This window comes from Bacillus rossius, chromosome 5 (genome assembly GCF_032445375.1).
Source record: "Bacillus rossius redtenbacheri isolate Brsri chromosome 5, Brsri_v3, whole genome shotgun sequence".
NCBI lineage: Eukaryota > Metazoa > Arthropoda > Insecta > Phasmatodea > Bacillidae > Bacillus > Bacillus rossius.
This window is the reverse complement of record NC_086333.1, coordinates 24,702,954-24,730,490: the sequence shown is the minus strand read 5'-3', so window position 1 is coordinate 24,730,490 and position 27,537 is coordinate 24,702,954. Positions and strand designations below refer to the sequence as shown.

General features: G+C 40.3%; 1 protein-coding gene and 1 long non-coding RNA gene across 2 annotated transcripts in view; one reads left to right on the top strand and one right to left on the bottom strand.

Moving 5' to 3' along the window:
* LOC134531649 (spondin-1) overlaps positions 1–27,537 on the bottom strand; it is a 174,545-nt gene that overhangs the window by 17,568 nt on the left and 129,440 nt on the right. The window contains exon 15 of the mRNA XM_063367418.1: positions 3,261–3,500. Within this exon, the coding sequence (XP_063223488.1) occupies positions 3,261–3,500 (240 nt within the window). The remainder of the gene's footprint in view (positions 1–3,260; positions 3,501–27,537) is intronic.
* Positions 4,979–7,550, top strand: LOC134531651 (uncharacterized). Its single transcript, XR_010075055.1, has 3 exons — positions 4,979–5,227; positions 5,710–5,856; positions 6,827–7,550. It is a non-coding gene; the product is annotated as an uncharacterized LOC134531651 (long non-coding RNA).

The window sequence follows — 27,537 nt, the reverse complement described above, 5'->3', positions numbered from 1 at the left end:
CCGAAAAAAAAATGTTAAAAATCCGAAAATACCTTTATATAATGCTCTTCAACTTCCTCTTTTCATTAAAAGTGGCGGAGGTAAGAAATTCCAAATACGTTAGGAGATATAGAATTTTTAAATTTCATCATAATATGTACTTGAGCGGTATTTGCAAAAAAAAATGTTACAAATCCGAAAATACCTTTATGATATGCTCTTCAACTTCCTCTTTTCATTAAAAGCGGCGGAGATAAGAAATTCCAAATACTTTAGGAGATATCGAATTTTTTAATTTTGCAATACAAGACCTGTGGAACCATTCGAGCGGCGCCATTTTTGTTATTTTGCCGTGTGTTCGTGAGACGTGAATACGTGAATCGTGAATGCGTAATTAATAAAATGGTTGATTAGGTCAGGTCAGTTACATTATTAATACTTTCAAACTAAGCCGACATTAAAAATTATTTTGTGAATTAATTTTAATGGCTGTTTAGTTTTAAAATATTTATAATGTAACTGACCTGACCAAACAAACCCGGACAAAGGGTGAACAGTAAACTAAAATGGTCGATTAGGTCAGGTCAGTTACATTATAAATACTTTCAAACTAAGGTGATATTAAAAATAATGTGAATTAATTTTAATTATTCCTTAGTTTTAAATTATTTATAATGTAACTGACCTTACCTAACAAACCCGTAACAAAGGATGTACAGTAACAACTGACGTAAATTTTTTTGTTACTTATTACTTGCGCAACAATATCAAAATAACAAATAAGACTTTAAAATTAGAAACGTTAAAAACTCACCTAAGTTGGAGGCGGTAATTAAACACCGTTTTAAACAATAATTGAACTAAATAATCACGTATTAGTGATGGGTCGTTCGTTAACGATTCGTTCAAAAAGAACGAATCTTTGAGAGAACGAAATCTTGCGATTCGTTCGCGATGTAAAGAACCGGCTCTTTGAGAGCCGGTACCTTGAAAGATTCGGTAGAACGAAAATGCGGAGAGAACGAGAGAACCAACCGGCTCTTTGAGAGCCGGTACCTTGAAAGATTCGGAAGAACGAAAACGCGGAGAGAACGAGAGAACGAGATGAGAGAACCGGCCACGCGCCCGGTCTGATTCGTTCGTGAAATGATTCATGACGTCAGGAGTCTGAAGAATTAGTAATCACAGCGTGAGCATGTTCATAAGAGCAAACGATAACTGATCAAATAAAATAGGGTAACATGAAAAGTATCTATACCTGAAAATGTCAACTGTTAAGTAGTGGTTTAAAATTGCGTTTTCACATTCACATACACAAATTTGGGGGGGAAAAAAAACATGAATTAAAAATAACAGGGAAAGTAACTACAAATGTTCACACTTACCATTTAGGTGTTAATTAATGTACCTACTTCATTTTTCTCTCTTCATACTGAATCGCAGTAGTAGTATTCAATTTTTGTCTTTTTTTTTCTAAATGTGTTGGTCTACATGTAAACACTTTACTCTCTCTAGAGTGTAAATAGCCTGTATATTAATATTTGTAACTTAAAAAGTAATACAATATAAATAATCTTGTTTCATATACGCAACTGTGATTCACTGGCTACGAAAAGCAATGTTCAAGTACTAGCTATAATAGTGCGATTACAAATTAAAGTTAAGAAAGATCACTTTCGTACCTAACATTCTTAGATTTAATGCTCCCGTATTATATAGAATCACTGCATGAAGCATTTGCAGCGATCAACAGTCAATAATTTTATAACAGTCAGTATACAACTAGACGTTTGAAATTTCATTTACCCATGCAGAGTAGATAAAGATAACCACCCACGCGATCCAGCCTCCTCTCGTTATCGGGTCACGCGATAACGAGGGGAGGCTGGAAGCAAACACGTAGCCAATACTCTAAAGGATGAACGAGTTACGACACCTGATAAAAGAGCCAGATCCTATTCACAGAAAAGAACGAAATGACCGAGATGAACGAATCGTTCTGAACGAATCTTTCACGGAACTGATCCGAAAGTACCGGTTCGGTCAAAAGAACCGTTCTGCCCATCACTATCACGTATTAGTTCATTTGAATTCTGGCCTATCACGAACAATCACGTGACGACATTATCCAATAAAAAAAAAATACTCGTACGTAATAGAGGTGTAAAAGTAACGAAAAAATGTGTACCCGTATGTATTCGTTACTATAACAATTAGTACTCGTTACTTTCGTATCGTTACTCGTTACTTCTGATACCGCATGACATGGCACATGCTATGTTATGTAACAGCATCGAATCGAGTCGTATTTCGTACGCGTACAGTATGACGCGTAAATAAAAATAAATCGAATATAAACAATTGAAAATATTTGATAATTAACAGCTTTTGTTAACCAAGAAACAATTAACTCTCATTAGAGCGGCTTTATTATAATATATCTTTTAAGATAAGAACATAAAACGTGAAAATACGCGATTATAAAAAACAAAAACATACATATTTATAATTTGTAAAAAATAATTTCTTACGTTGTTTCTGTTCGAATCTAAAACTTTGTCTACACACACAATACCTTTAATAAACAGTAAAAAACCTTGGACGACGAATTTCCAAATCATACTTTTATTAATAAACAAACATCGTTCTTTGTAACGAATACGCGCGCGCATGCGTGAAACATACGAAAGATGCGAGTAACGAAATGCATTCGTGTGTAACGTTTCGTTACTCGTTACTAGATGCCGCACCCGTTACTCAGTAACGAAAACATACGGTTTGCTACAGCTCTAGTACGTAAACAAGAAACAATGGTGCAGTCACGCACGCCACAGGAATGCGCTGGTTTTGTGCTGAAATTTAAAAATTCGATATCTCCTAAAGTATTTGGAATTTCTAATCTCCGCCGCTTTTAATGAAAAGAGGAAGTTGAAGAGCATATAATAAAGGTATTTTCGGATTGTTAACATTTTTTTTTCGCAAATACCGCTCAACTACATATGAAGAAATTTAAAAATTCGATATCTCCTAAAGTATTTGGAATTTCTAATCTCCGCCGCTTTTAATGAAAAGAGGAAGTTGAAGAGCATTATATAAAGGTATTTTCGGATTTTTAACATTTTTTTTTCGGAAATACCGCCCAAGTAAATATTTACCAAAATCTCACCTGTTATTTTAATATCATTGTTTCTTACTAACAAATCTCTGGAGTCAGGCTGTGTCTGCTCCTCTAGATTTGGCTTGCATCAGTCACAGGCGGGCGATGGTGTTTTGTTACTTACCAGAATGTAAAATTCGAATGAACGGAGGCTTGCCGAATGAGTCAGTGCCGATCTTTTCAGATCTTTCTTCTGAAATCTTGGATGCCTCATTTGTAGATCGTTCGGGCTGAATTTCATTCGGAATGTCTTCCGGAACTTCTGCCGAAACTACTGTTTTAGCCAAGGAATTATCAAATGAGTCTTCATAGTTCATCTCATTTGAGTATCTTCTCTGTAGAGAGAGATTCACAAAGTGATTGTCTAAACAGAAAAATAAACCCATTCATTAACTGAAAATAAGCTAAATAGAATATAAAAATTACAAAACAAACTTAGTTAAAATATTTTATTTATGACTACATATATTTTGGCTTTATATATCATGTTTAGGTAATAAAGGGCCATAATATTGGTTACAAATGGAATAATAGAAAAATATGACCCATGAAAATATTTTGCACAGTATTGTGATCAATGTTAAACAGATTGTAAATAGATGGCGCCTCCTACATGTTATTTGAATCTATTTTAATTAGGAATGACATAAACGGATTACATCCTAATGAAAATATGCATTTAATAAAAAGATTAAAAAAAAAATTTAAAAACAAAAACATTAATTTAAAACTATTTGTCTATTTTTCTTCAATAGTGGGAACATAAGCTTTAAAATGATGTTTGAAGCATTAATTTCGATGAAGAATTAAGGAAGATATGGCATTGCCACAAAAATCACCTTTGAGAAATAATATATACAGGGGCGCAACAACTAAATTTCCAAAGGGGAGGCAATTTACCTTTTTATAAAGAATCATCGATCCCCCCTATTGAAGCGGGGGGCCCAGGGGTCCTCCCACGGGAAAATTTGTATTTCAAGGTGGGAAATAGTGCTATTTAAGCAGTTTTATTATCTAAAAATTGATTACACAGCACTTTCTTTGCCCCCGTTTGCCCGCACTTCAAAGTTTTCAGAAGGGGGGGGGGGCAAAATACCCATGCCCCCCCATTGTTGTCGCGCCCCTGAATATATATGATGATGATTGTGACTAACTGATGCTATAAGAAGTTTGTTTGTAGGTTATGTTTGTGATACAAAAAATCAACAGTAATTTCAAAAGTTATTACTTATAAGGAAAGTCTGACATGCCAGAAGTTTTGGTTGAGTGGTTTTTTGGTGGAACCTTTTTGGTTAAGTTGAAGGATACTCTAAGATTTCTTTATGATAAGTTCTGTTTATTATCACGGAAGTGTAATTTAAAAAAGAATTATGTAAACACTGATTTTCAAGTGGATATTTGATACGATATTTATCGAATCTGATTCGATATCTATCGAAAAATCGATGTATCCATTAAAAAAACCTCTTCTTAGATGACTTTAAATCTCAAATTTAAGAGAAGTGGTACATTTTAAGACTGTGGGTCTATTTTTCGTCATTAACCAGCACGATAAATTTTAAAATGAGGGGTAAATCATAGAATTTGATAAAGGAATAAGGAAGATCTCGTGGACCGACAGAAAAACAGGCTAGATAAATAATATATAAGATACTTGAAATAGAACACCTAACCCACCTGCAGTTAATTGTAAGTTATAACATTAATTTGCTTATATATACTGACGCCGTCCCCGCTACCTCTGATTATTTAGACGTGATTTTTGTTCGGTTCGTGTTCTCAGGGAAGGTTCGGCCTTGTGGCTAGAGGTAGGGGCAAATACAGTAAATAGGAATACCGGACACTCGGTAGCCATATTGGAAACAACTGCGATCAGCGCTCCTATCGGGCAGTGTTGTGTGTAACGTTGTTAGCCCATTTGTTTACGTGTTTTGACGGTGATTATTTTGTGGTAAATAATTTATAACGCGCAATTGAGATGGATCCGCCGACATATGGTACGTGCGGCAGTATATGCGCAATGTATGGGTGCAGTAATTACAGAGTTCAGAAGGATGCCAAGTCATTTTTTTCTTTCCCGAAGTCTGACATGTAAGTACATTGTTGTTTGCGTTTTGCTGTAAAATTTTGAAGAGATTTCAGGTTGAAAAGAATTCAAACTATATGCAGTAGCCTGTTTCTTAAATTATAAGTAGTGAAACAGTATTAACTTTACATTTTGAGTTGTAATTATAGAAAGTTTTATCGCAAGCTTCCTGGGCATCAAGCAATGATAAAATGAAGAATAATGTCAAGGAGACGAAAGTATTGAGATTCACTAAGAAGAGGGTAAAGAGCAGGCTCTTTTACAGATGAGGAGATCAGTAGAATGGGGAGGCGACGGTAATAAGTACCTGGGAGTTGTATTACAGGAAGACCTTGGGTGGAAGGGTAAGGTGGAAGAGTAGTTTTCAAGGGAAGAAGGGGCCTGGGTATGGTGGGGAGAGCCCTGAAGGGTGCCAATAGTGTGCAGAAACATAAGGCATACATCTCAATGTTTTAGTTACAAAATATTCTTCTGTGTTTGTTTGCAGCTATAAAGAGTGGGTGCACAAAACAAAGAGAGCTGACCTTGATGAAAGTGTCAAACTTAGAGGTCCAGATTGTCTCAAATATTTGAAAGTGTGTGAAATACATTTCAAGGATGATGACTTTAGAAATCCAAGAAATAAATCCCAAGGGTAAGTGTTTTGTTTACAGGTACATATTTTAAATGTTTGGTTTTTGAGAAAGTTTGTTAAAGTCAGTTTAATTGTTCCATAATTGTGTTAGCTTTTTGAAAGTAATGCAGTGCAGTGTCTGTTACAGTTTTTGAGTTTAGGCTGCATTTGCAACAACATGCGCTGATTGTCGAAATCATTTACAACACCCACTCAGAAACTGTACAGGTTTACATGTAAAATTTTTGCATACTGTAGAAGTGTTATAAATTCGAAATGTTTCATTAAACGTCATAATATTCAAACCTACTAGTGTAATATCATATCCGTCCTGTGTATCTATTGGTAACGCATGAAAAAGCACGTTAACATTTTTTTAATGTTTTACACATTCTTCATCTCATGTGCCTTTATTTTCACAGACAGGCACCATTTTGCTGCACCTCCCTACTAACTGCCAGGAAGGCCACGGTGGCCGAGTCAGTCCTGTTACCTCCCACCAGTGCGATCCTGGTTCATTTCACAGTGGGGCCATGCCCCAGAATTTTCCATGTAGGAATATGCTGCACAATGCCATTGGTTGGTGGGTTTTCTTGGGCATCTCCCAGTTCCCCCAACCTTTCATTCTGTTGTCACTCCATGTTAATTAGTCACCCTGTACCAGTGCTAAAGACCTGGATTTTAAGCACTGACTTAAATCTCTCACTCTTATTCTAATGCTCTCGCTCCTGCCCCTCCCATCTGTTTATGTATGCCCATACACTTCACTATTCTGCTTGTAAACCCCACAGTCTTTGTCTCACACATATTTTCTTTTATTCACTTCAGTCCATAATTGTACCTTCTGTCATAATTCATATTGTTTCTTCCTTCCACCTGTGTCTATCAAGTCAGGTTAAGTACTATTGTTCTTAGCTGGTTGCTATAGTTGGTATGGATTGTTTGTTAAAGAATATCAGTGTGTTAATGTTATTTTGAAATCCATTTCCAGGTTAAAAAAAGGAGTTGTTCCAAGTCTACATGTTTATAATGGAAGCACGAAGGTAGATTCCAGGAGGAGTCCAAAGAAACGGCCTCGGTTGGATACATCAAGCCCCTCTAGATGTTCAAACAGAACAAATACACTGCCACAAAATTGTGAAAATTCAGGTAAAATTCTGTGATATTTCCTCCTTCAAGATTCCAGATTTGTGTGTTATTAAATAGCATAATCAGTACCAAGTATAAAACTCTTCAGTTGCTTATGTACAAGGCCATATTCTAATCAATTTAAGTATGCCAATTGCTTCACAAAACTAATTGTGCTTGTCATATCTTTCTGGTGTGGCCTTCTGAAATAAAAATTTTAAATTTTTTCAATGCCAAATACAATTGTAACTCTTGCTGGTCCAGCAAGTGTGCTCGAGGTCAGAGAAAATACTTAATTGCAGTTGTCAGTTTTTATGTTGTGTACTGTACAGCAGCAGTTAACAAATCATTTGTGTTGGAATTATGTTTGTTTTCATTGAAATACTTGTCTGTTTTGCCTAAACCAAAACATTATTTTGTGGTGCATGATCACATAGTATTGAAATGATCTCTCACATCTGCGATCAATATTTACAAACTGGTTGGGCAGCGAATATAATAAGCAGTCGGTGACTTATATTTTTTTTATCAGAGTGACAAATGTAACTTCGATTGAAGTGGGATGCAGTGCAATTGTAATTTAACTTTTGTTTCAGGGCCTCTTCCAGATGCGAGGCTACCAAAAAGAAATAGTACTGCTATTTATTTGCAAATGCAAGCTGAGGTAAGGAAGTTGAAGTTAGCACGAAGCAGAATTTCGAAATTGAAGAAAACAATACAAAAACTAAAAGAAACTAAAGAACTCCCTAGAACTTGTACTGATATTGAAGATGGGAATTGTTGGGCTAGTGTTTTCAAAGATAAAGATAGCTTCCTTTTCCACCAGCTAAAACTGAAATGTAAAAAACTGAAGGCTCGAAGATATACTGAGTCAGACAAGAGTTTTGCTTTAGCTCTTCATTATTGTTCGCCTGTTGCATACATATTTCTGAGGAAAACTATATGCCTGCCTACTGTTCGCTCATTACGGCGATGGTTGGGAGGTATAGCTGTGTGCCCTGGGTTTGCAGAAAATATATTGCAATTGCTGAATATGAAAAGCAGACACATGCGTACAGAAGACAAAGTTGTCTCGTTGGTCATGGATGAAATGTCGTTGAAAGAAGCAGTATCATACCATGCTGCTGGTGACATCATTGAAGGGATAGCACCTTGGAAGTTTGATGTAAGCAGTACAGGCACAGGAGTGGAATCGGATATCCCTCTAGCAAACCAAGTGTTGGTTATCATGATGAGAGGTATTAAAACAAATTTCAAACAGGTAATAGGTTACTTTTTTTCAAATGGGCCTATTCCAGGACAGAGTTTAAAAAACATCCTTCTGACCGCGATCAACAAAGTCAAGGGTGCTGGTTTCATTCCGAAAGTAGTCACTACTGATCAGGGAAGTAATAATGTCCAATACAGAAATTTATTAGGTATCACAGAGGAAAAACCATTTCTAGAAGAAAATGGGGAGAAGGTATTTTTTTTCTATGATGTTCCCCATCTACTGAAATCTGTTCGAAACAATTTCAAAAAATATGTTATTGTTGCTGGTGGAAAAATGTTTAAATGGAAACACATTGAAGAATTTTATCACAAAGATAAGGATATGTATCCTAGATTAGCCCCAAAATTGAAGAACATTCATATAACATTGCCTCCATTCAGTTCTATGAGGGTGTGTCTGGCTGCCCAAGTCTTAAGTCACTCCGTCAGTAGGGGTATTTTGACGCATGTAGCGCTGAATAGCATGGCTCCCGAAGCTGCCCATACCGGAGAATTTTTGGAACACATGGACAATTTATTTGATTGTTTCAATTCGTCATCGCTCAGTGCAAATAACATCTTCCGAAAACTTCTTCAAGATAATTCAATACACTGGGAATTTTTAGTGAAGGCATCACATTTGTTAGAAACCGTTCATTTCACAGGTGGTAGCAGAGAAAAAATTCGCTGTATACGTGGATGGAAGACAAACATCTGTGCTTTGAAGTTGTTGTGGAATGATCTGTCTACAAAATTTCATTTCAAGTTTTTGTTGACGAGAAGGTTGACACAAGATTGCTTGGAGAGTTTTTTTTCTGTCATGAGATCGAAAGGGGGTAATAATGTGACCCCAGATGCCAGTAAATTTCGAGCAACTCTAAGGGCAGCTATGGTTCAGCAGCTTCTTACATCATCTCCTGACAGCAATGTTGAAATGGATATGGAAACATTTTTGTTGCAGCGGAAAGAAATAAATGATGCTAGTTTTAAATTATATATTGAGCCACAGGTAACACTGAAGGATTGCCCGGATCATATACCATTCTGTGATGAAATCGAAATGAATGCAGTTACATACCTTGCTGGCTGGGCATGTAGTCAGCTTCAACATGAAGACTGCAAAAGAAAATTTACCAAAGAGAACTGGTCTATGGAAATAGATGAAATTCACATCAGCATGAAAGAGTATCAAGGTTGTTCATTGTTATACCCCAGTGATGAAGCAAAGCAAGTGACAAGAATTGTACATGGGTGTGTTAAAAGTATGTTGAAGAAAATTATTTTGAAAAGTAATGTTGGTGTAAGATCTTCTCTAATGAAAGAAATCATGTATAGGTTGCCATCTTTGTCAGTGTGTTCAGTGTGTAAAACCATGTTTGTATCAAAACTTCTTAATGCTAGTATTAAGTGTTTTGTTAAAGTAGTAAATGAAAGTCACATAATTAAAGCAAAGAAGAAGCAAAACATGAAAGCCAAGAAAATAATGCACAAGTAATATTCAGGTCACACACTTTCCTGTAAGGAATACCACAGTATATTAGTTATGTTTTATTGTGTTATGTTAGGTCTCTGTAACATAGGAAATAGGCCATTTTAAACTAAAATCATCATCAGTCATCCTATACTGTTTCCAGCCTGTCTATGGGTCAGCTAAGTACAATGCCTCCATCATCCTCTGTCTTTCCACAATTCCTCATCCTTCAATTTATTCCAGTCTTCTCCTCTATCCTGCACTGCATTTAAAATATCTTTAAAGCAAAAGAGACACATCAGTTAGGCTAAGTAAAAAAATTATTATAAAAATTATAAGCTGGTTTATTTAAAGATCATCAACAAAGCCAAATTACTGAGGAATAACAAAATTATTAGTAATGCTTAAAATAAAAGTAAAGGTATATGGAATGTTGTAAATAGTACTATTGGTAAACTTGATGAAGGATTTGAAAATATAAACATAAATATAAACATAAAGATTTTTCCTGACTTATTCAGATGATGCCCATGAGCACTGTAAAGCTCCTTACCAAATTTACTAGTGTCAACAACAGTGACATTATAGTAATTTTTTACAGAGCATGCTTATTTTACTTTTTGTTGCTTCTACTTCTTTGTTGACACATGACCTTTACTACCAGCTGTTATTACAGCATTCTTTGAGCTAAAAATTATAGTTAGGTTAAGGTAGGTTGAATCACCTTCAGTAAAGTATTTTTACACTTTTATACTACTGATTTAACTGTTTTTACCCCAAAATTTTAATGATCTCATCAGCCCTCCCCACTATGACGAGTTCTGCTCTTGGAGTGCATAATTACAATACTGTTTGAGACAAACACTGTGTTTCTACTCGCTCATAAAGCACTCTCTTGCCCACTCTTGATGTCGCAGAAAGTCCTTTCTCCAGTCCCAACTAAGAGAGAGTGCAATCCTTGTTTTTAACGAGAGTTTACACACTCTTGAAAGCTGCGACACGGCCCAAAGAACAGTCTATATAGGCCTACATACACATAAGTAAACAAAAATTTGGAAACAGAATAAACTTACTGCAAGCATATTTAATGTTAAGTAGCTTACAAAATACCTTTACGAAAATGTATAAAAAAAATATTTTAATGCATGTTTAGTCTGTTTTTATAACATCATGTTCACCCTAACCTAATTGGTACACAAATATGTCTTCATCACTTGGTTCTCTTTTAATTCGTTCCGAGGTCATGTTCGTTTCCATTTCTGTCCTCCAGCACTAGCAAGAGAGTACATAATAATTTCCAATATTTTCGCCTGTTCAGATCATGTCACAACAAAGATTATTTCTGCTTTTCCAATGACAACAAACATTTAGGACAGTATGTTCAATATTTGCCACAATGTCATCGCGTCAAATTTGTTTATTATGCACAACCAATATTACGCATTTCAATCTGACAGTTATTTTAACCAAACCACTGAAAAAATGACTGTAACGTTTGTAACAAACTCGTGTATGTCATTAGAAATACATTCATTTTTGAATTCCCGCCACTAGCATACAACACCTCACGCAAGAAAGCGCTAGCGTCGGTGGTTGCCAGGCTTTCCCATGTTAAACGACAGGAGTGTCCGGTATTCCTATTTACTGTATTTGGTAGGGGTCAACGCAGTAGGGCCCCCCGAGTTGTTATGGCCACTCGGGACGCCTGAATAATAACACAAAGTTTCTGAAGATAGTTGGTGAATTTAATACAGCACAGCCCAATACATGGTGCTGCCCGTTCTGGCTGTAACGTTTTGCCCGACGCGACTAGTCACACGCGCAGCTCACTTCCTCAGTGGCGGCTCACGACTTTTATGTACGTGGGGGGCAGACTCGTACACGTGATGCGATAATTACAAAACACACTCTGGTATGGCACATGATTTCTTGACGTACAATACACTACACTATTCCCTAACTCTACATAAACTGGGCTAGCAGCACGTAGGCCCGTGTCTCCGGCGACTCTACGTGGTGTCTAGGTGTGTCCCAGGGACTGAATCGTTATTAAGTTTGATGGCACGTGTCGCCTGCTGGCTGCCCCGTGCGGGCCAAAACTAAGTAGCCGGTAGGCTAGGTTGGGCGTGAAGCGCCGACGTAAAACCACATAATCTCCCCAGAGTACTTACGTATGACGTAGAACACTCATCTTGGAGCACTGATGGAATTAAGTTAAGTACCTCATGGTAAATTTAGGCCGACCGCGGAACTGTACAAAAAGGTTGAAAAGAAATTACACTATTGAAAACTACATGTCGGTGAATGCAAAGGTTGAAGGTTCCGCATTGCGCGCAGGCTGCCGGCCTGGGTAAACTCTCGAAGGACACTGACTGTGTCGCCGCGCGCGACCCCCCTCCCCCGCCAGCCCTCCCGCGGAAACGTGTGAATTTCGCGGGAAACTGAACCGGCCAGGTTCGGGACAAATCGCACAGTGAAACATGATTTTGCAAAGACTTAATTATTAATTAATGGAAAATAATGTTTAATAAAACCTGTGGAAAACATAATTAAAATAATTTGTTGTAGTGCGGCGGAGGGACATGCCACACCCGGCCGGATCCTTCCGCCGGCGCAGCACTCGTTGCATGGTGTTCGCCTCGTCGCACGCACTGCACTTTGCTGCGCGCACGAGCGCGTTCGTTGCACACGTTTTTACGAGACGTTGATGAGGCATAGCGGTCTATGCGACAGAGGAGCATTGGCGGTCGGCGTCAATACATTAACATGTTTTTGTTTGTTTGTCCTGTATGAATTCCTAAACTATTCATATGATTGCGATGAAACTTTGGAGAGTTTTTGTGGGCACGCCTGAGAAGGTTTTTTGAATCAATAAAACTATTATACAATAGGTGGTGCGCGAGTCATTTCAACAAATGTGTGTATTTCATATAATTTAACAGCATTTCGTGTGTTTTTGGTGTGTAAGTGCGCACACATGACATAATTGAATTGGATAGGATACAATCAGTTTATGTCGTATCTCCTAAGGGGGCTGAAGCCTGGTCCACAACCCACTACCAGCAGTTGCAATTGTCTCCGGAAAGTATGCGCCAGCCGGCGGCCACCACTGCTACCAAACTTACAGCCCTCATTTCCCTGCATGTTATGTGAGGAAAACAATATATGGCAAACTCGCACTAAACTATATAACATTCAATCATGCATTAAATATAAAATTTTCAGTAAGGCTGATGTGCCACCTATCTAGGTTAACATAATAAGCTCAGTTTGTTTGTATGTCTTGTATATCGCCTTTTCTTGGTGGTTTTTTGCGCGAGGTAGTGTTATAACAACCCCTTGAGCTGCCCCATCCCGGTAGTCTTGAGTGGACCATGGCCCAGGGTGAACAAGCTGTCCTGCCGGGAGCCTTCAAATTTTGTGCAACCGACTCTTTCATTATGGTGATTATATTGTCAATAAAAACATTTGTTATTTTAATTCCTCGCGCATCCCTGGCTCACTTTGTATCTCCGGGCCTATCCCACCCATTATCAAGTTAGCCCCGACATAAAAACGTGCCACAGGGTCAAACTTTATGGAACTGGCCATCTCCAGATGAGTGTTTCCATGAATTACTAGTGCAAACACCTGCTGGTAGTCTAAATGTTTGTTCCGACAGTGAACATAAATTCTTAGGTTTGCCAAGCCACATGTAGACTTTTGATGCAAAGGCTTACGGAATTGGCAATATCCCAACAACCATACTCACCCCTTAGCCATACTGCTGCCGGCATAAATCAAGCTTGAGTTAACTAGCAATCCATTCAATTGTTTTTGTTGGTGTAATTAATAGTTTGACGCCTTCTGCCGAGGTGATGTTAAGGGTGTGGAGTTGCTTTTGGGCACCAACTAGCAATATTAACTACGTGCTAGTGCATAGCCGAGACTCTTGACTCAGGGCATGAAGTCGCCACGTGGCCGGCAGGCAGTAAGGGTCGTTCCGACAGAGTTACCCCCGGCTGTTTTAGCCACCAGGGACGCTATGCTACGGACGTTGTAACAGATACGCGTAGGCTCAATTTAAAGTGTTTTATTGTCAGGCACGCTATACATGCGCTGCGTCGTGCATGGCCCGCTTACTGGGAGCCGCGCTCTACAGGCCACGTTTCTGATGGGTTGAAAACTCACGCAATTCCGGTAGAGATGGCAAGGGCAGATGTCGAGAGGCTCCGCGGGCGACTCGTGACTAGTCTCCTTGGAGGGCGGTGATCAACTGGCGATGGCTGTGGCGTCCGCACGACTCCCCAGCCTCGCTCCCGCGAAAACGTGTCGTGTGCAAAAGTAATCCCGGGAGCATGCACGCCGCCTGATCGCGCTAAAGTCCAGAATTGCAAATAATATTTAAACATAGCCATTACTCAATTAATATTGTTTTTAAGAGAGCTGAAAGTTAATTTCAAAGTCCAGATAATCAGGTCACCTCACAGTACCCCCGTGGTCGACTATCGCGCGGGCGACAGTCGATTAGGCGGGGCAGCTTATGTTCGAGGCATTGCACCACCCTGCACCCAGGTGCGTTCACGACGCACACGCTCGGGGCGAGACGGCGATGCGCCATAGCGGTCTGTGCGGATTCGAGGAGCACTAATGGTTGGCGTCAAGTTGTTAGTGCCAAACTTGTAACTGAACCCCATTTTCGCTGCGTGTGAATTAAAACACATTCTGGCAACCTGTCTCACTGTTATTTCTCAGTAATTTGCAAACAATTAACCAGGGATCAGCCATTTATGCTAAATAGGGGAAATGCACTTTATTAGTTAATTAGCCTGCTCCAGTTCCATGACACCTACAGCCTATAGCCTAGAGCCTAGTGGACCACACTGGGACCAATGTCAAACACAACCACCATCGGTTAGTTTACAAGCTAGCCCGGCACCCTCCCAGAAAACACCAGCATCAGAGCTCCAGAAAACCCACAAATCTCACCCGTGGTCTCAGCCCTGAAACCATGGGTGATGGCAAATGGCACCCCTGCATGGGTAAAATTGGCATAATATTTGAGCAACTGCATGAAAAACTGGCAAGTGAGAGGCCAATGAGCATGAAACAGTCATATTGTTTATGCGCAGGGATTAAGGCGAGACAAAGTGGTGACCAACGAGCCACGGACAAAAGATCCCCCTCCACGCACATACATTCCTGGCAGGCGACGCGCCCAGCAGACCTCCATCCTTCCCCCTTCTCCAACCACCCATGCCAAAAACTACCATTCCTTCCTGTGCAGAGCGACGAACACCCCAAATCTTTCCCCAACCCACATATACCCTTTTCACAAACCTCACACCCTCCTCTCGGGCAGGCAACATGCTCACACAGACTGCCGTGCTTCTGGGAAAGTGAACCTAGCCAATGCGCATCCGTGATTTAGGCACTCGGCCATGCCTGCCTTGCCCAAACACCCAACCACGCCATGCCGGGTTGTAAGATATTAAGACACCCAATGTCCATGATGTGTCCATGTTGTTACCTGCCGCGAAAAATGAATCTACTGACTGGGTCGCTGCAATGGCGAGACGCGTGCATTTTTGCACCGAAACAGGTCCCCGCAGAGTGTAAAATGAAACCGGACACCCACGAGTGGGAAGTATACTGGCATAAAATGTGGCAAAGGAAAACAATGACAAGAATGGCGATGCCACTATAACTGTCAACAACCATACCGACCACTGTGACGAACCATGCAGGAAGCTCAATGCCCACCGGCAGAAAGGTGATCACCTTCCCGGATTTCTCAAAGAATGCCACAATGAGACAGTCACATATGCTGGAACTCGTCACCCTGATCAACCTAGCCCTATCTGTCACTCCATGAGCAGTGTTGAGTCGGCTAATGTTGCCTGAGTTCTACGGAGCACTACATGAAGACCCATGTACATATTTATGGCAGTGCGAGGCGCGACTAGCATGATGTGGAATACCGGCCGACAGGTGGGCGGAGTGGACTAGCGAACAGTTCCGAATTTCGGCCCTGAACTGGTGGAATTACTTATGAAGATTCGGCATAGGCTGGTTAGAATTCACAGAAATCTTCAAACGATGTTTCGATACAGAAAACCTTTTGGTACAGTGCACATCGCAGTTCTATGGAAGCATAAAGCAGGAGGGAGAGCCGATGGAACACTTCATCGCCCAAAACTCCGTCTGTTCAGGCGAATCTCGCCTGATGCAGAGCCCACCAATGCGTTACCCACCATATCGATGCTGCTGAGGGATGATTTACAACCGTTCATGTAGAGCTATTGTACGCCATCTGTGGAAGATTATGTACAAGTAGTAGCCACCGAATGCAACCTGCCCTGGGTGTGGCCCCGACATCCATTAGAAATGCACAGGAGCAATGACAGCCTGACAAACCACTGATGATAGCTTGTTGTACAGAGACGGAAACAATCCCAGCAACAATGGTGGAACCAGGCAATCTAGGACACACGACAACAAAACATGAACAACAACAAACCAGAACAATGAGAAACAACAGACTGCCACCGTGCCATCAAGAATGCCCATCCGGCACCTACCACTGTTATAGTAACTACCCATGAATGCAAACAACCCATTTGACTTCCCAACAACTGGCACCGCCGGGAAACGGACCACAGGGGGCGTAGAGCTAGATATTCCACCCCCGCACCATTGTACAACACCGCACGGGCCGGAGATGCCTCGCTACCCAATCTGGGACAGCTGAGCCGACCCACAGACCACATACATCTATCCCTCACTTAGCACATCTTCAGATTGCGTGTATTCATTTAGCGCGATATGAATTTTACTGCCCCAGTCTTGAATAGCACGTCTGTAAATTTCAGTTAGCATGAAATCTCAGCAGGCAAAAAAAAAAAAAAATTTGAGCACGATGCCACGAAGTCTATTTAAACCTCTGTAAACAACAGATGTGCTGTGTGATACAGTTAGCCAAACATGGGGGGAAGAAATTCGCGCGCAGGTCTGACTATGCTAACGGCTGTTGTACAAACATCAGCTATGACAAGTTAAATTGTGTCTATGGATTGTAAAGGAACAAATGTTTTTTCGTCCGCGCGTATGCTGCCGTGCCGTATCGTTGTCGCCTGGCCACAGACCAGGCCGTGAACTCAGTCTATCCAGTGGCGGGGAATTCACTCAAACAAAAGCAATGTCTGCCCATTCAACTGCCCCTAACTATACATGCTTGATCACTCATAATGCATTATGTTCAAGTATTTGAGACAAAATTAGTATTATGGCGCGCAGATTGTCATGAAGGGCCACACTTATGTTGGTCGCACTGTCAACTGTGCACACAATCATACGAAATATGGACTCTTACCAATAGTTTATAAAGTCTGATGCTGTTGGTTGTACTAGTGGGAATATATTTGACATTAGATATCGGAACAGAAATGAACAGATGATTCATGTGGAAAAGGTTGTTAAATGAATGTGGCAATGAAAAAAAAAATCATTGGCCTGGCAGGATTGGTGTGAACCTGGGGGTGATACGTGAATAAGCACTTTAATTTTTGAAAAATTAAAATGTAATTATCCGGACAGTAATATCGGTTTCACTGTCAGTAAATGATGGTTTGGAAAGGTACACGACGTGAGTTGAAGGTCACGCCCGGGCGGGCAATTCAGCCAGCCGACTGACGATAAAGTATATTACCACGTATCTCCCGCTATGCAGTGTCGTATTTGTCATACAAAGTGCGATGGGAGACATATAAAGATAAATGGTGTGACATATTTATCGTTGAGTGTTATTCAACGAATTTATATTACATAGAGTATATTTTCCCACACAATTTGGGAACACATTAAATAAATAAGCCTCGCTATTTATGGAAACTAATGCTTCAGAATACGCGATTTCGAATAACACGAGCATTTTTAGGAACTAATTAGTCGTGCTAAGTGAGGGATAGGTGTACTCCTCATCCCAGAAGAAGTGAATGGCCGACCACCTATTACTATGATCGACACGGGGGCGAGCCACATGTTTATTATCCCCATCCTCATTCCATCTGAAACCCTCTCCGCCCGCACCACGACGAGCTGTGCCTGGCCACCAGCACCCACACCAACCAGATGGTGGGCTACGTTGATGTTAAGGTAAGCCTACTAGATTTGAGTACTTACTTAATGGCCATTGTAGTTACTGACTTACACCGTGGTTGGCAGAGCACAGTGCAGTGCTGGAGATGGGAGCCTCCCACATCCACATCGGAAAAACCGAATGTTTCACAGTATATGTCATCATGAGACAAGCGCCTACCCCAACTGGTGAAGTAGTGACCCTGGATGACCTTCGGCATGATGTACCCCTGCCATTCAGCATGCTGAATACAGAGTGTTATGGGAGAGACAGGACATATTTGCAGTAGCTGACCCCATAAGATGTACTACCATCGCCGAAAGTTGTATCCCGATCACTACTGACTAACTTATCCACGAGCCCCTATGAGTCTACAGATTTCGCTAAAAGTACATGATTCGTGAGCAGGTGATGGAGATGCTGCAGGACGGGGTAATCGAGCCCTCTAACAGCCCATACAATGCACACATCATACTTGCTGCCAAAATGAACAGGTCCCTGTGGTTCTGCTTGGACTTCCTTCCACTGAATGCCTTCACCATCAGCTCCCTGCCCCCTCAAATTAGTGTCGAGGTCATGGTGGCAGGACTGTTTAGAGCCTGGGTGTTCGGTATGCTTGACTTTAAATCAGGCTACTGGCAAGTGCCCATCTGGTGGGAAGACAGAGAGAAAACCGCGTTTATGGTACCAGGCGGGAAGCACTTCCATTTCCGCTCGTTGCCATTTGGACTAAAGTGTTTTCCAGCCACATTCCAGGCTATGATGACCAGGGTACAAGATGGTTACAGTTTATCATCGCCTACCTAGATGATGTTATAATATTCTCGGAGATATGAGAGGAACACTGTTGTAATTGTTCTCTTCCTTTAAACATTTTTATATTATTTTACTTTTCTGTGTCTTTTAATTTATTACATAAAATTAAAAGATAATAATGAACACAATTAAGAATATTATGGATTTGGGCACCTTGTATTATGGTTAACTTAACCTAGTAATCATTAATGAAAAACACAAAATGGTTGTTAGTCATAACAATAAAAATCAACATTTATTTTATAATAAATAATTGACATGTGTAACATAAATGACGTGAATAACAGCTTTCTCGAGAAACCAAAACAAAAAAATAATTATTTTAAACCTCGGTTCTGTTTCTGTGGGCTTATGCACAACTTTCAAATGTAAATTTCTGAAATTTGTGTTTGTTAAATTACTCCAGCTAGTCAGGCACGAAACCCTGACTTCCAAGACCACTAGACCTGTGTGTTACAGTTCGTTGATATTGATGTTTAAATTCAATAAAAATACTGTAAATGTCTGAAAAATATACAAGTTATTCTCAAATTACGCGAGAGACTTTAAGAATGTTCGTTGGTACGTAATTGCCAACGTACGACGTTAACGTCACTAAATATTAATGCAGCCGGTCATACCTGAATCTTGGTATAAGGCATAAAACTTCTAAGCCTTATATTTCATGGTAAAGTTATTCCCCTGCGCTGCATTCATTTACCGACGTAAACGGTGTTATTTCAAATAGCAACTACAGTTTCTCAAACTATATCACCTTTATTTTCTTTCACATTTCCTTCCACAAAATACATGCTACTTACATCATATATTCTTCACCCCCTTACACTCTCCTCAATTTTTTTTCTCCAATAAAATACAAAAAAAAAAAAAACAACACATCCTTTTTCCATTTACCAACCTGACAACACAACAACTCCTTTCCCTCAAAACTTCCCCAGTAACCTGGGTTTTGGCGATTACATTCTACACCCCTCCTCGCCAAAAACCTCTTCCAAACCCAGTAGCTCTCTGTGGCTCTCAAACACCTGCTTTGGCAGTCCCTTTGTTAGAACATCTGCCAATTGCTGTCCGCTTTCTACATACTGCAATTCTAGTCCCCCCTTTTTTTAACTTATCACAAACAAAATGGAATGTAAGATCTATATATGCTTGACTCTGGTTATTTTCTGGATTTTTAATTAGTGATATGCAACCTTGATTATCTTCAAATATCACAACCTTATCTACATACAACCCCATATAAATTAACAATTTTCTAAGCCATGCTGCTTCACTCACTGCTCCAGTTAGAGCTACAAGCTCTGCTTCACTTGTTGATAGTGCCACACAATTCTGTTTTCGAGTAGTCCAACACACAACATTCCCAAATACTTTGAACAACAACCCAGACACTGATCTTCTATCCTTTTCATCCCCACCCCAATCAGCATCGGCATAACCCATTAAATCAGACTTACAACTCTCTGTATATACAAGCCCTAAGTTACTTGAGCCTTTCAAATATTTTAGAACCCTTTTCAACAGATGCCAGGCTTCATCTGTTGCCTTATCTTGTACCCTGCTAAAGTAATTCAAAGCAAAACATGTCAGGTCTTGTTCCAAGCATTAAAAACATCAAACAACCGACTAACTGTCTGAAAGGTTTGTTTGTTACATTGCTTTCATTCAAACAATGCGTTAATCTTAATCTAGGTTCTATTGGGATTGGAGATGATTTACAATTCTTACATTCAAATTTCTCCAAAAGATTCTGTATGTACCTAGTTTGGCTGATTTTTATTATTGTATTTCTTCTGTGATGATGAATTTCAAGGCCTATAAAGTATTTTAACTCACCCTTGTCTTTAACTGCAAATTCATTCATTATTTTTATCTTGACATCATCGATCAAACCCTTACTGGCACTTGCTACAATTATGTCATCCACATACAAAAGCAAATACAATACTCCATATTCATTTGACAGTGAATACAAACAATAATCATCTCAGATATAACAAATTTTAAATCTACCATTAGTTGGTTGAACCTTGCATTCCAGCACTTGGAAGCTTGTTTCAAACTATATAATGATTTTTTTAGTTTAAATACACATTTAGGGTCAGACACTAACATCCCTTCAGGCGGATAAATGTATACATTATCTTCCAAAACACCATTTAGAAAAGCCGTTTTAACATACATTTGACCAAAATAAAATGACCTTTGATTCCCCACAGCCAACAATGTTCTAATAGTTGTCAATTTTACTATAGGTGAATATATTCCACTGGTATCCCACATTTTATCCTGTGCAAATCCTCTCACAACTAATCTCACCTTGTATCTGTCAACCTCACTTGACTCGTATGGTTTAAGAGAAAAAAACCCATTTCGTGTCTAGAACTTGAACATGAGCGGGTGGTTTCACCTCTTCCCAAGTCTCATTTTATTTAATGGACATGATTTCCCTCTCAACAGCTCCCTCCCATCTTACTTTGCCATCCCTCCCCTCCAATTATGCATAGCTCAAGGGAACAACTTCTACAAAGTTTATCGCATTCAAAGCCATGTACATTTCGTAACCTTTAAACCTTGATGGTAACTTTACATTTCTTTTTAATCTGTTCGTTCCTCTCATAATTTTGATTATTTAAGTCTGGCCCATCAGCTACTCTATACTCTGCCTTCTCTACCCCAGGCTTGTCTTCCCTTTCTTCTTGTCCTACTTCCCGTCTGTCTTTGAAAATAAAAGTTTGTTCATCAAACTTAACATCACGTGATACTATCGTTTTACCCTTTTCACCATTCCACAATCTGTAGCCATTTTGTGCATACCATACCATTACAAGTTTCTCAGTTTTAGAGTCTAGTTTTGAATGCGTCTCTTTAGGTATATGACTGTAAGCTACACATCCGAAAACTCTTAAGTTACTTACATCTGGTTTTTCTCCATGCCACATCTCCGCTGGAGTAACTACCAACACACCTTCAGTAGGTCCCCTGTTCAATAAATATGCCAATGTTTTTATTGCCTCCCCCCATACATTTTTCGGTAATCCTGAGTCGTGAAGCATCGCCCGCGTACGATCCACTTGGCTTCTGTTCATTCTTTCCGCTTTCCCATTTTGCTCTGGGGTATAGGGAACACTATAATCTAATACCACTCCATTTTCCCTACAAAACTCCTTTAATTGCAATGAACTATATTCCCCTCCATTATCACATCTTAATTTTGATACTGACTGACCAAACAAGGATTGGGTGAATCTGAAATAGTCCATGAGACAATTCTCAACTTCACTCTTGTTCTTTACTAAATACACTATCACAAAATTTGAGGAGTCATCAATAAACGTAACAAAATACTGACAACCCTCAAAGGTTACTGGTGATATAGGATCACACACGTCCGAGTGGACTATCCCTTAGATCCTATCACTTCTTTTCCGAGTGGAAAATGGTAACCTAGTAATTTTTCCAACTACACATGATTCACAGAAACCAACATTGTTCACGTTAATAATTTCTTTTATACCATAAACTAGATTTTTAGATACCAATTTTCCCAGACTGCTATAGCTAATAAAGCCAAATCTCTTATACCACAATTCTGAAGATTTACTTTCACTTCCAGCCTGGCCGCATTCTATTTGCTGCAAGTTGAAACTAATTTCATACAAATTATGTATTTTTCCTGTTGCAATCAAACTATCTTCCCCATCATACTATTCTACATTCTGGTTTTGAAAAACTACCCTGAAACCCACATTTTCTAAGCATGTTACAGACAGCAAATTTCTTCTAAAATTAGGTACAAAGAGGACATTCTTAATTGTGCAGTTTGTTATCATGTTTCCTTCCCTTATACCAACTTTAATGTTACCCACTCCAATAGCCTCCTTAAAATTTCCACTTCTTGCTATTGCAATCTTACAAGTGTTTTTCAGCTCTAGGTACTTATAAAAATACCTTTTGTCATTTACAATATGGTTAGTACACCCCGAGTCCAAAACCAATGTTAAAGTTCCTGGCTCAACGCCCCTATAATCACATTTTTCATTACCCATAAAACAAACACTTTTGTCATATTGCTTGGCCTACCTGTATTATTTACATTTGTACACCTGTTGGCATTGTCATCACTACTCTAATTATTCACAAACTGAGATTCATTTTCCTGATGTTTATACTGATGGTCCCGCTTGTAGATTAAGTTTCGTTGCTGAGAATGTCCTGGTCGACCTCCTTGTACACTGGAGTTCCCACCATAATGAGAAACAGTTGGGTCCAACTGGTTACAGTTCCGGCTAATATGTCCACTCTTTCCACACCTGTAGGACATGATTCCGGGTCTCGCCCTAGGTCCCGTAACATTAATGTCTGAACAATTTCTACGTAAATGTCCAGCTTTTCCACACTGATGACAGATTATTTTAGACACTGACTTAAAGGCAGAGCTAGACGTGCAATCTGATCCTTCGATTTTGTCGGTGCCACAGATCTTGAATTTTCGTTTTTCATCCTCAGCCTGTAGTTTTCCCTTTTACAAATTCCATAGAAAGTGTTTCTGCAGGCAAGTTTTATAATACTGTTACAACAGTCTCAAATGATTCCGGTAGACTTAAGAGCAGTGTACACACTACATTTTCCTCTTTAGCTTCTGCTCCTGTCGATTTAAGTTGGCGAACTATTTCCTCAAATTTGTAAATAAACTTATCGAGATCTTCACCTTCCTTCAATCTCATAGAATGTAATTGTCTTTCCAAAATAGCTGTCCTGGCAGTCCCCTTTTTTCCAAGATGGTTTCAAGACTTGTCCACATTTCGTATACCGTTTCCTTGCCCCGGATATTTTCAAGTTGACTGTCAGCCATACATTGAACCAGTAAAGATACTGCACGGTTTTCTTTTTTCCGATATGCCTCTCTTTCCTTCTCAGTTTTAATTTTGTCTTTAGGAATTTTATTTTGAACACATTCTAAACCATCATATTCTGCCAACATAACTTTCATCCTGAACTTACAATTGAAATAATTAGTCCCATTCAATGGCTCCACATTATGACCATTTTTGTTCGCAGAAGCCATTTTTTTGTTTGTTTTCAATCACACAGAGGTCAGTCAAATACCTTGTTTTGTTTTGTAGTCTCTTCCTGCTGGGCCCATAACCTGTTATTTCAAATAACTACTACAGTTTCTCAAACTATATCACCTTTATTTTCTTTCACATTTCCTTCCACAAAATACATGCTACTTCCATCTTATATACTTCACCCCCTTACACTCTCCTCTATATTTTTCCACCAAAAAATTACCAAAAAACAAAAACACACCTTTTTTCTATTTACCAACCTGACAACACAACAACTCCTTTCCCTCAAAACTTCTCCAGTAACCTGAGTTTTGGCGATTGCATTCTACAAATATTAATTCAATCTTGCGTTTAGCTACAGATTCGTAGCTAAAATCGACGCTGATTTGCTGAAAATAGCAGAATTCCACACGGGAATTAATGCAGAATTACACTATCTTCCCGGCGTCAGATTACTCTCTTTTTCCATATATTCAAATTTAGCATTGTCGGCACTCGCCAACCAAACAAAACATCGATGCTAAGCATCTTTGTCTCAATCGGCCAATCAGAATGTAATGGTACACGGAATTTCGAACACATCGTAGCGTTGTTTATGTGATGTGTCGTCATGGCAATGTCCGAAAATGCTGGCGCTCATGACACTGCCGAAAGTCCGGGAAACGAAACGGAACAAAAAAAAATGAACATCACAACAGTTGCAGTGAACCTGTAAATGCCATAGTATTACACTTTCAACACCCAGGCTTAGAGGTGAAAAGACTGGACACTCACCACCTGAGTGCCAACCCAAAAAAGTGCCATGTAGGAACACAGGAAGTGAATTTTTTCGGGCACATCATCAGCGTGGAGGGGAACCGCCCACAGCAAGGTCACTTAAAGAAAATCATGAAAACGGAAGTACAGCGCACACATAAACAACTCCAGTGGTTTATCAGATTAATAAACTGGCTGCACAGTTACCCACCCAACTCCTCACATGTAATAGCCCTGCTCACTGACTTACTGTCACCCCAGTCCTGGTACCAATGGAATGCTAAAGCACAACTGGCATTCGAGCAGATCAATGCCGCATTCCCTCGCTTTCACCTGTTGACACACATCAATCCCGATCACTGACTGTTTTTGCAAATAGATACGAGTGCCCTAGGAGTAGGAGCTGTCATGTTTCACATGGATGCACAGGGGAACCAACAGGTGGTAGACTATGCGAGCGCAAAATTTGGACAGGGAGAAAAACATTACCACAGTAACAAGTAAGAGTGCCAGGCGGTAGTGTAGGCTGTTAAGAAGTATCGACCACATATCGAGGGCAAAACATTCACCCTATGCACAGACAACTGGTGCTTAACTTGGCTACACACAATGCAAAGGCACAAAGTGAATCTAATACTCTAAACACTGCTCTTACAGTTGTTCGACTTTGAAGTAGAACATGTACCGGGACTAAAAATTCAGCTACCCAAACTGCTGTCACATGAACCAGACAGGACAGAAGGACTGCGATACATGGAGGAGTGGATGACATCTTACTAACCTGTCGCAGCAATACACGTACCATACATGGATCCGCATGCACATACATTATCACCGGCAAGGACATGACGGACAAGCCCCCGAGCACGATGGCAGATGTTGAGTACCACATAATAAAGGCACAATCACAGTCCCTGGATGCCGTGCGATTCAGAAGCCAGGCAGAAGAGGCGGACCTGACAATGTGGTAAGTCCACATGATGATTCGACCCCTAGGAGAGATGGCCGACTGGAGAATGTAAGTGCCCTCGAGGCCCGAGAGGTGGTATTACATTTATTTCATGACCACAACTTAGTGGGGCACCCCAGTACCACCAGACTAAGAAAGTCATCGGCTATCACTACCTTTGGCCCAGTGCAACCCGAGACATCTGCCTTTACGTCTGGGAGTGTGAGACATATCAGTTGCGTAAGGCACAGATCCATGATCACCGAAGGGAAAGTGCATCCTGCTGGTAATGACAGTCATATTCACGAGATGGGTGGAGGCATACCCATGTAGCAATGTGCAGGTGAGCACAATAAATGTGGGATACCCACAGTCCACATTAACATACAATGGAATTAAGTTCCTGGGGAAACGATGGAGAGACTGGTGCAGCAGCAAACACATCAATCACCAAACTACGCCTGCCTACCACCTGAGTGACAACCCCACCGATCGCAGGAACCAGGACTTAAAATCGCCACTGTGCATCAGGCTCGGGGAAGATCACACTCAGTGGGATCAACATGTACCCAAAGCCTTGTTCTGTATCCATCGAAATGTGAATGCTGTTACCGGCCAAACACCAGTGGAGATGGTACAAGGTCACAACTTGTCATTACCTGGTAGGTGGGCAATGCACGGGCCCTTGCATCCCAGGAAAGAAGTCGAGGAGCGCGATCAAAGTCACACCGCACGACAACAGCAGGAGACCTACACCCAAGAAGTCACCCTTGTTACCACGCGACCTCCTCCCCCAGTACAGGCCGGCGACCACGTATTTTTGTGAGTCCACCCCTTGTCAGCAGTGCTGTTCAACTACTGCGCAGGACTAGTACCGTGCTGTGGAGGCTCCTTTGTCATCCAGAAACAGCTGGGCAGGTCAAGCTACCTGGTGTGCCTAGGGGTCAAAAAGTGAAGAAGATTCTTCCTTATGACATATGGCCAGGGAGCTTATCACAGGGAGATCAGGATTCCACTGCCACCAGATAAGCTTTCACGCTGGAAGCTGACCACCAACCTGATGAGACACGGAGGCCAAAGATGAGCATGGGCACAGCCCTGTGCGTGAGGATGACACTGCGACAAACCTTAGTACATTACATCGTCGATGGAGAGGCCGGATATTCCCAACTCGCTTGACAATAATGGATGTATCAACCGAGGAACAGGAAAGTGGCGACGACCAGCTAATTGAATCAGAAATCGTCGTGATAGAGCCCGAGGACTTGGAACAATTACCACCCATGCCACAGACTCCTGGAGCATGGGGGCATGCAGCAACCCTCGCGGGCGTCCACTTTAGGGTACGAGTGGACAAACCAGAAGAAAAGGGTGCCTAGGACACGATGCTCATGCCAACGACCACACCAGCTACTGGACTACGAGATGAAGGTCCAAGGGGTCACTCTCGGGAGTAAATATCTGGTATGCAACTCACCAGATGAAAGTCCATCAAGGGTACACTCCCGCGACAACATATTCAATTCGTCGGACAGGTATCATGTATAGAGTATTTTTTTCATAGAAAGAATGTTTAATAAACTGCAGAAAGTGTAATAGGAAACAATCTTTAATTTTATAACAAGTTTTATTTACTCTTATCACTGGTCGAGAATCAAACCAAGGATTGATATCTAAATATATATAACTCAAAGGTGACTGACTGACTGACATAGTGATCTATCAACGTCAGCCCAAACCACTGGACGGATCGGGATGAAATTTGGCATGCAGGTAGATGTTATGACGTAGGCATCCGCTAAGAAAGGATTTTGATTAATTCTACCCCCAAGGGGATAAAATAGGGGATGAAAGTTTGTATGAAACTTTGTCAATTTTAAACCGATCGGGCTGAGACTTTGCATGCATAAAGCTACTATGACGTAGGCATCCCCTAAGAAAGGATTTTGAGATGCAGGCTATATAAGATTAGTAACTTTTCAGTTTAAAATATACTAATTTCTGTATGCTAGCACCATATACAATGAGTTATTTTGGAGAGAACTTTGAATTAACCATTTTTGTGCATAGTGCATAGATAATATATCTAGCGGATATATTTTTCATTTGTTTTGCATTTGCATTTGTTTTGTTTCGGTTTATT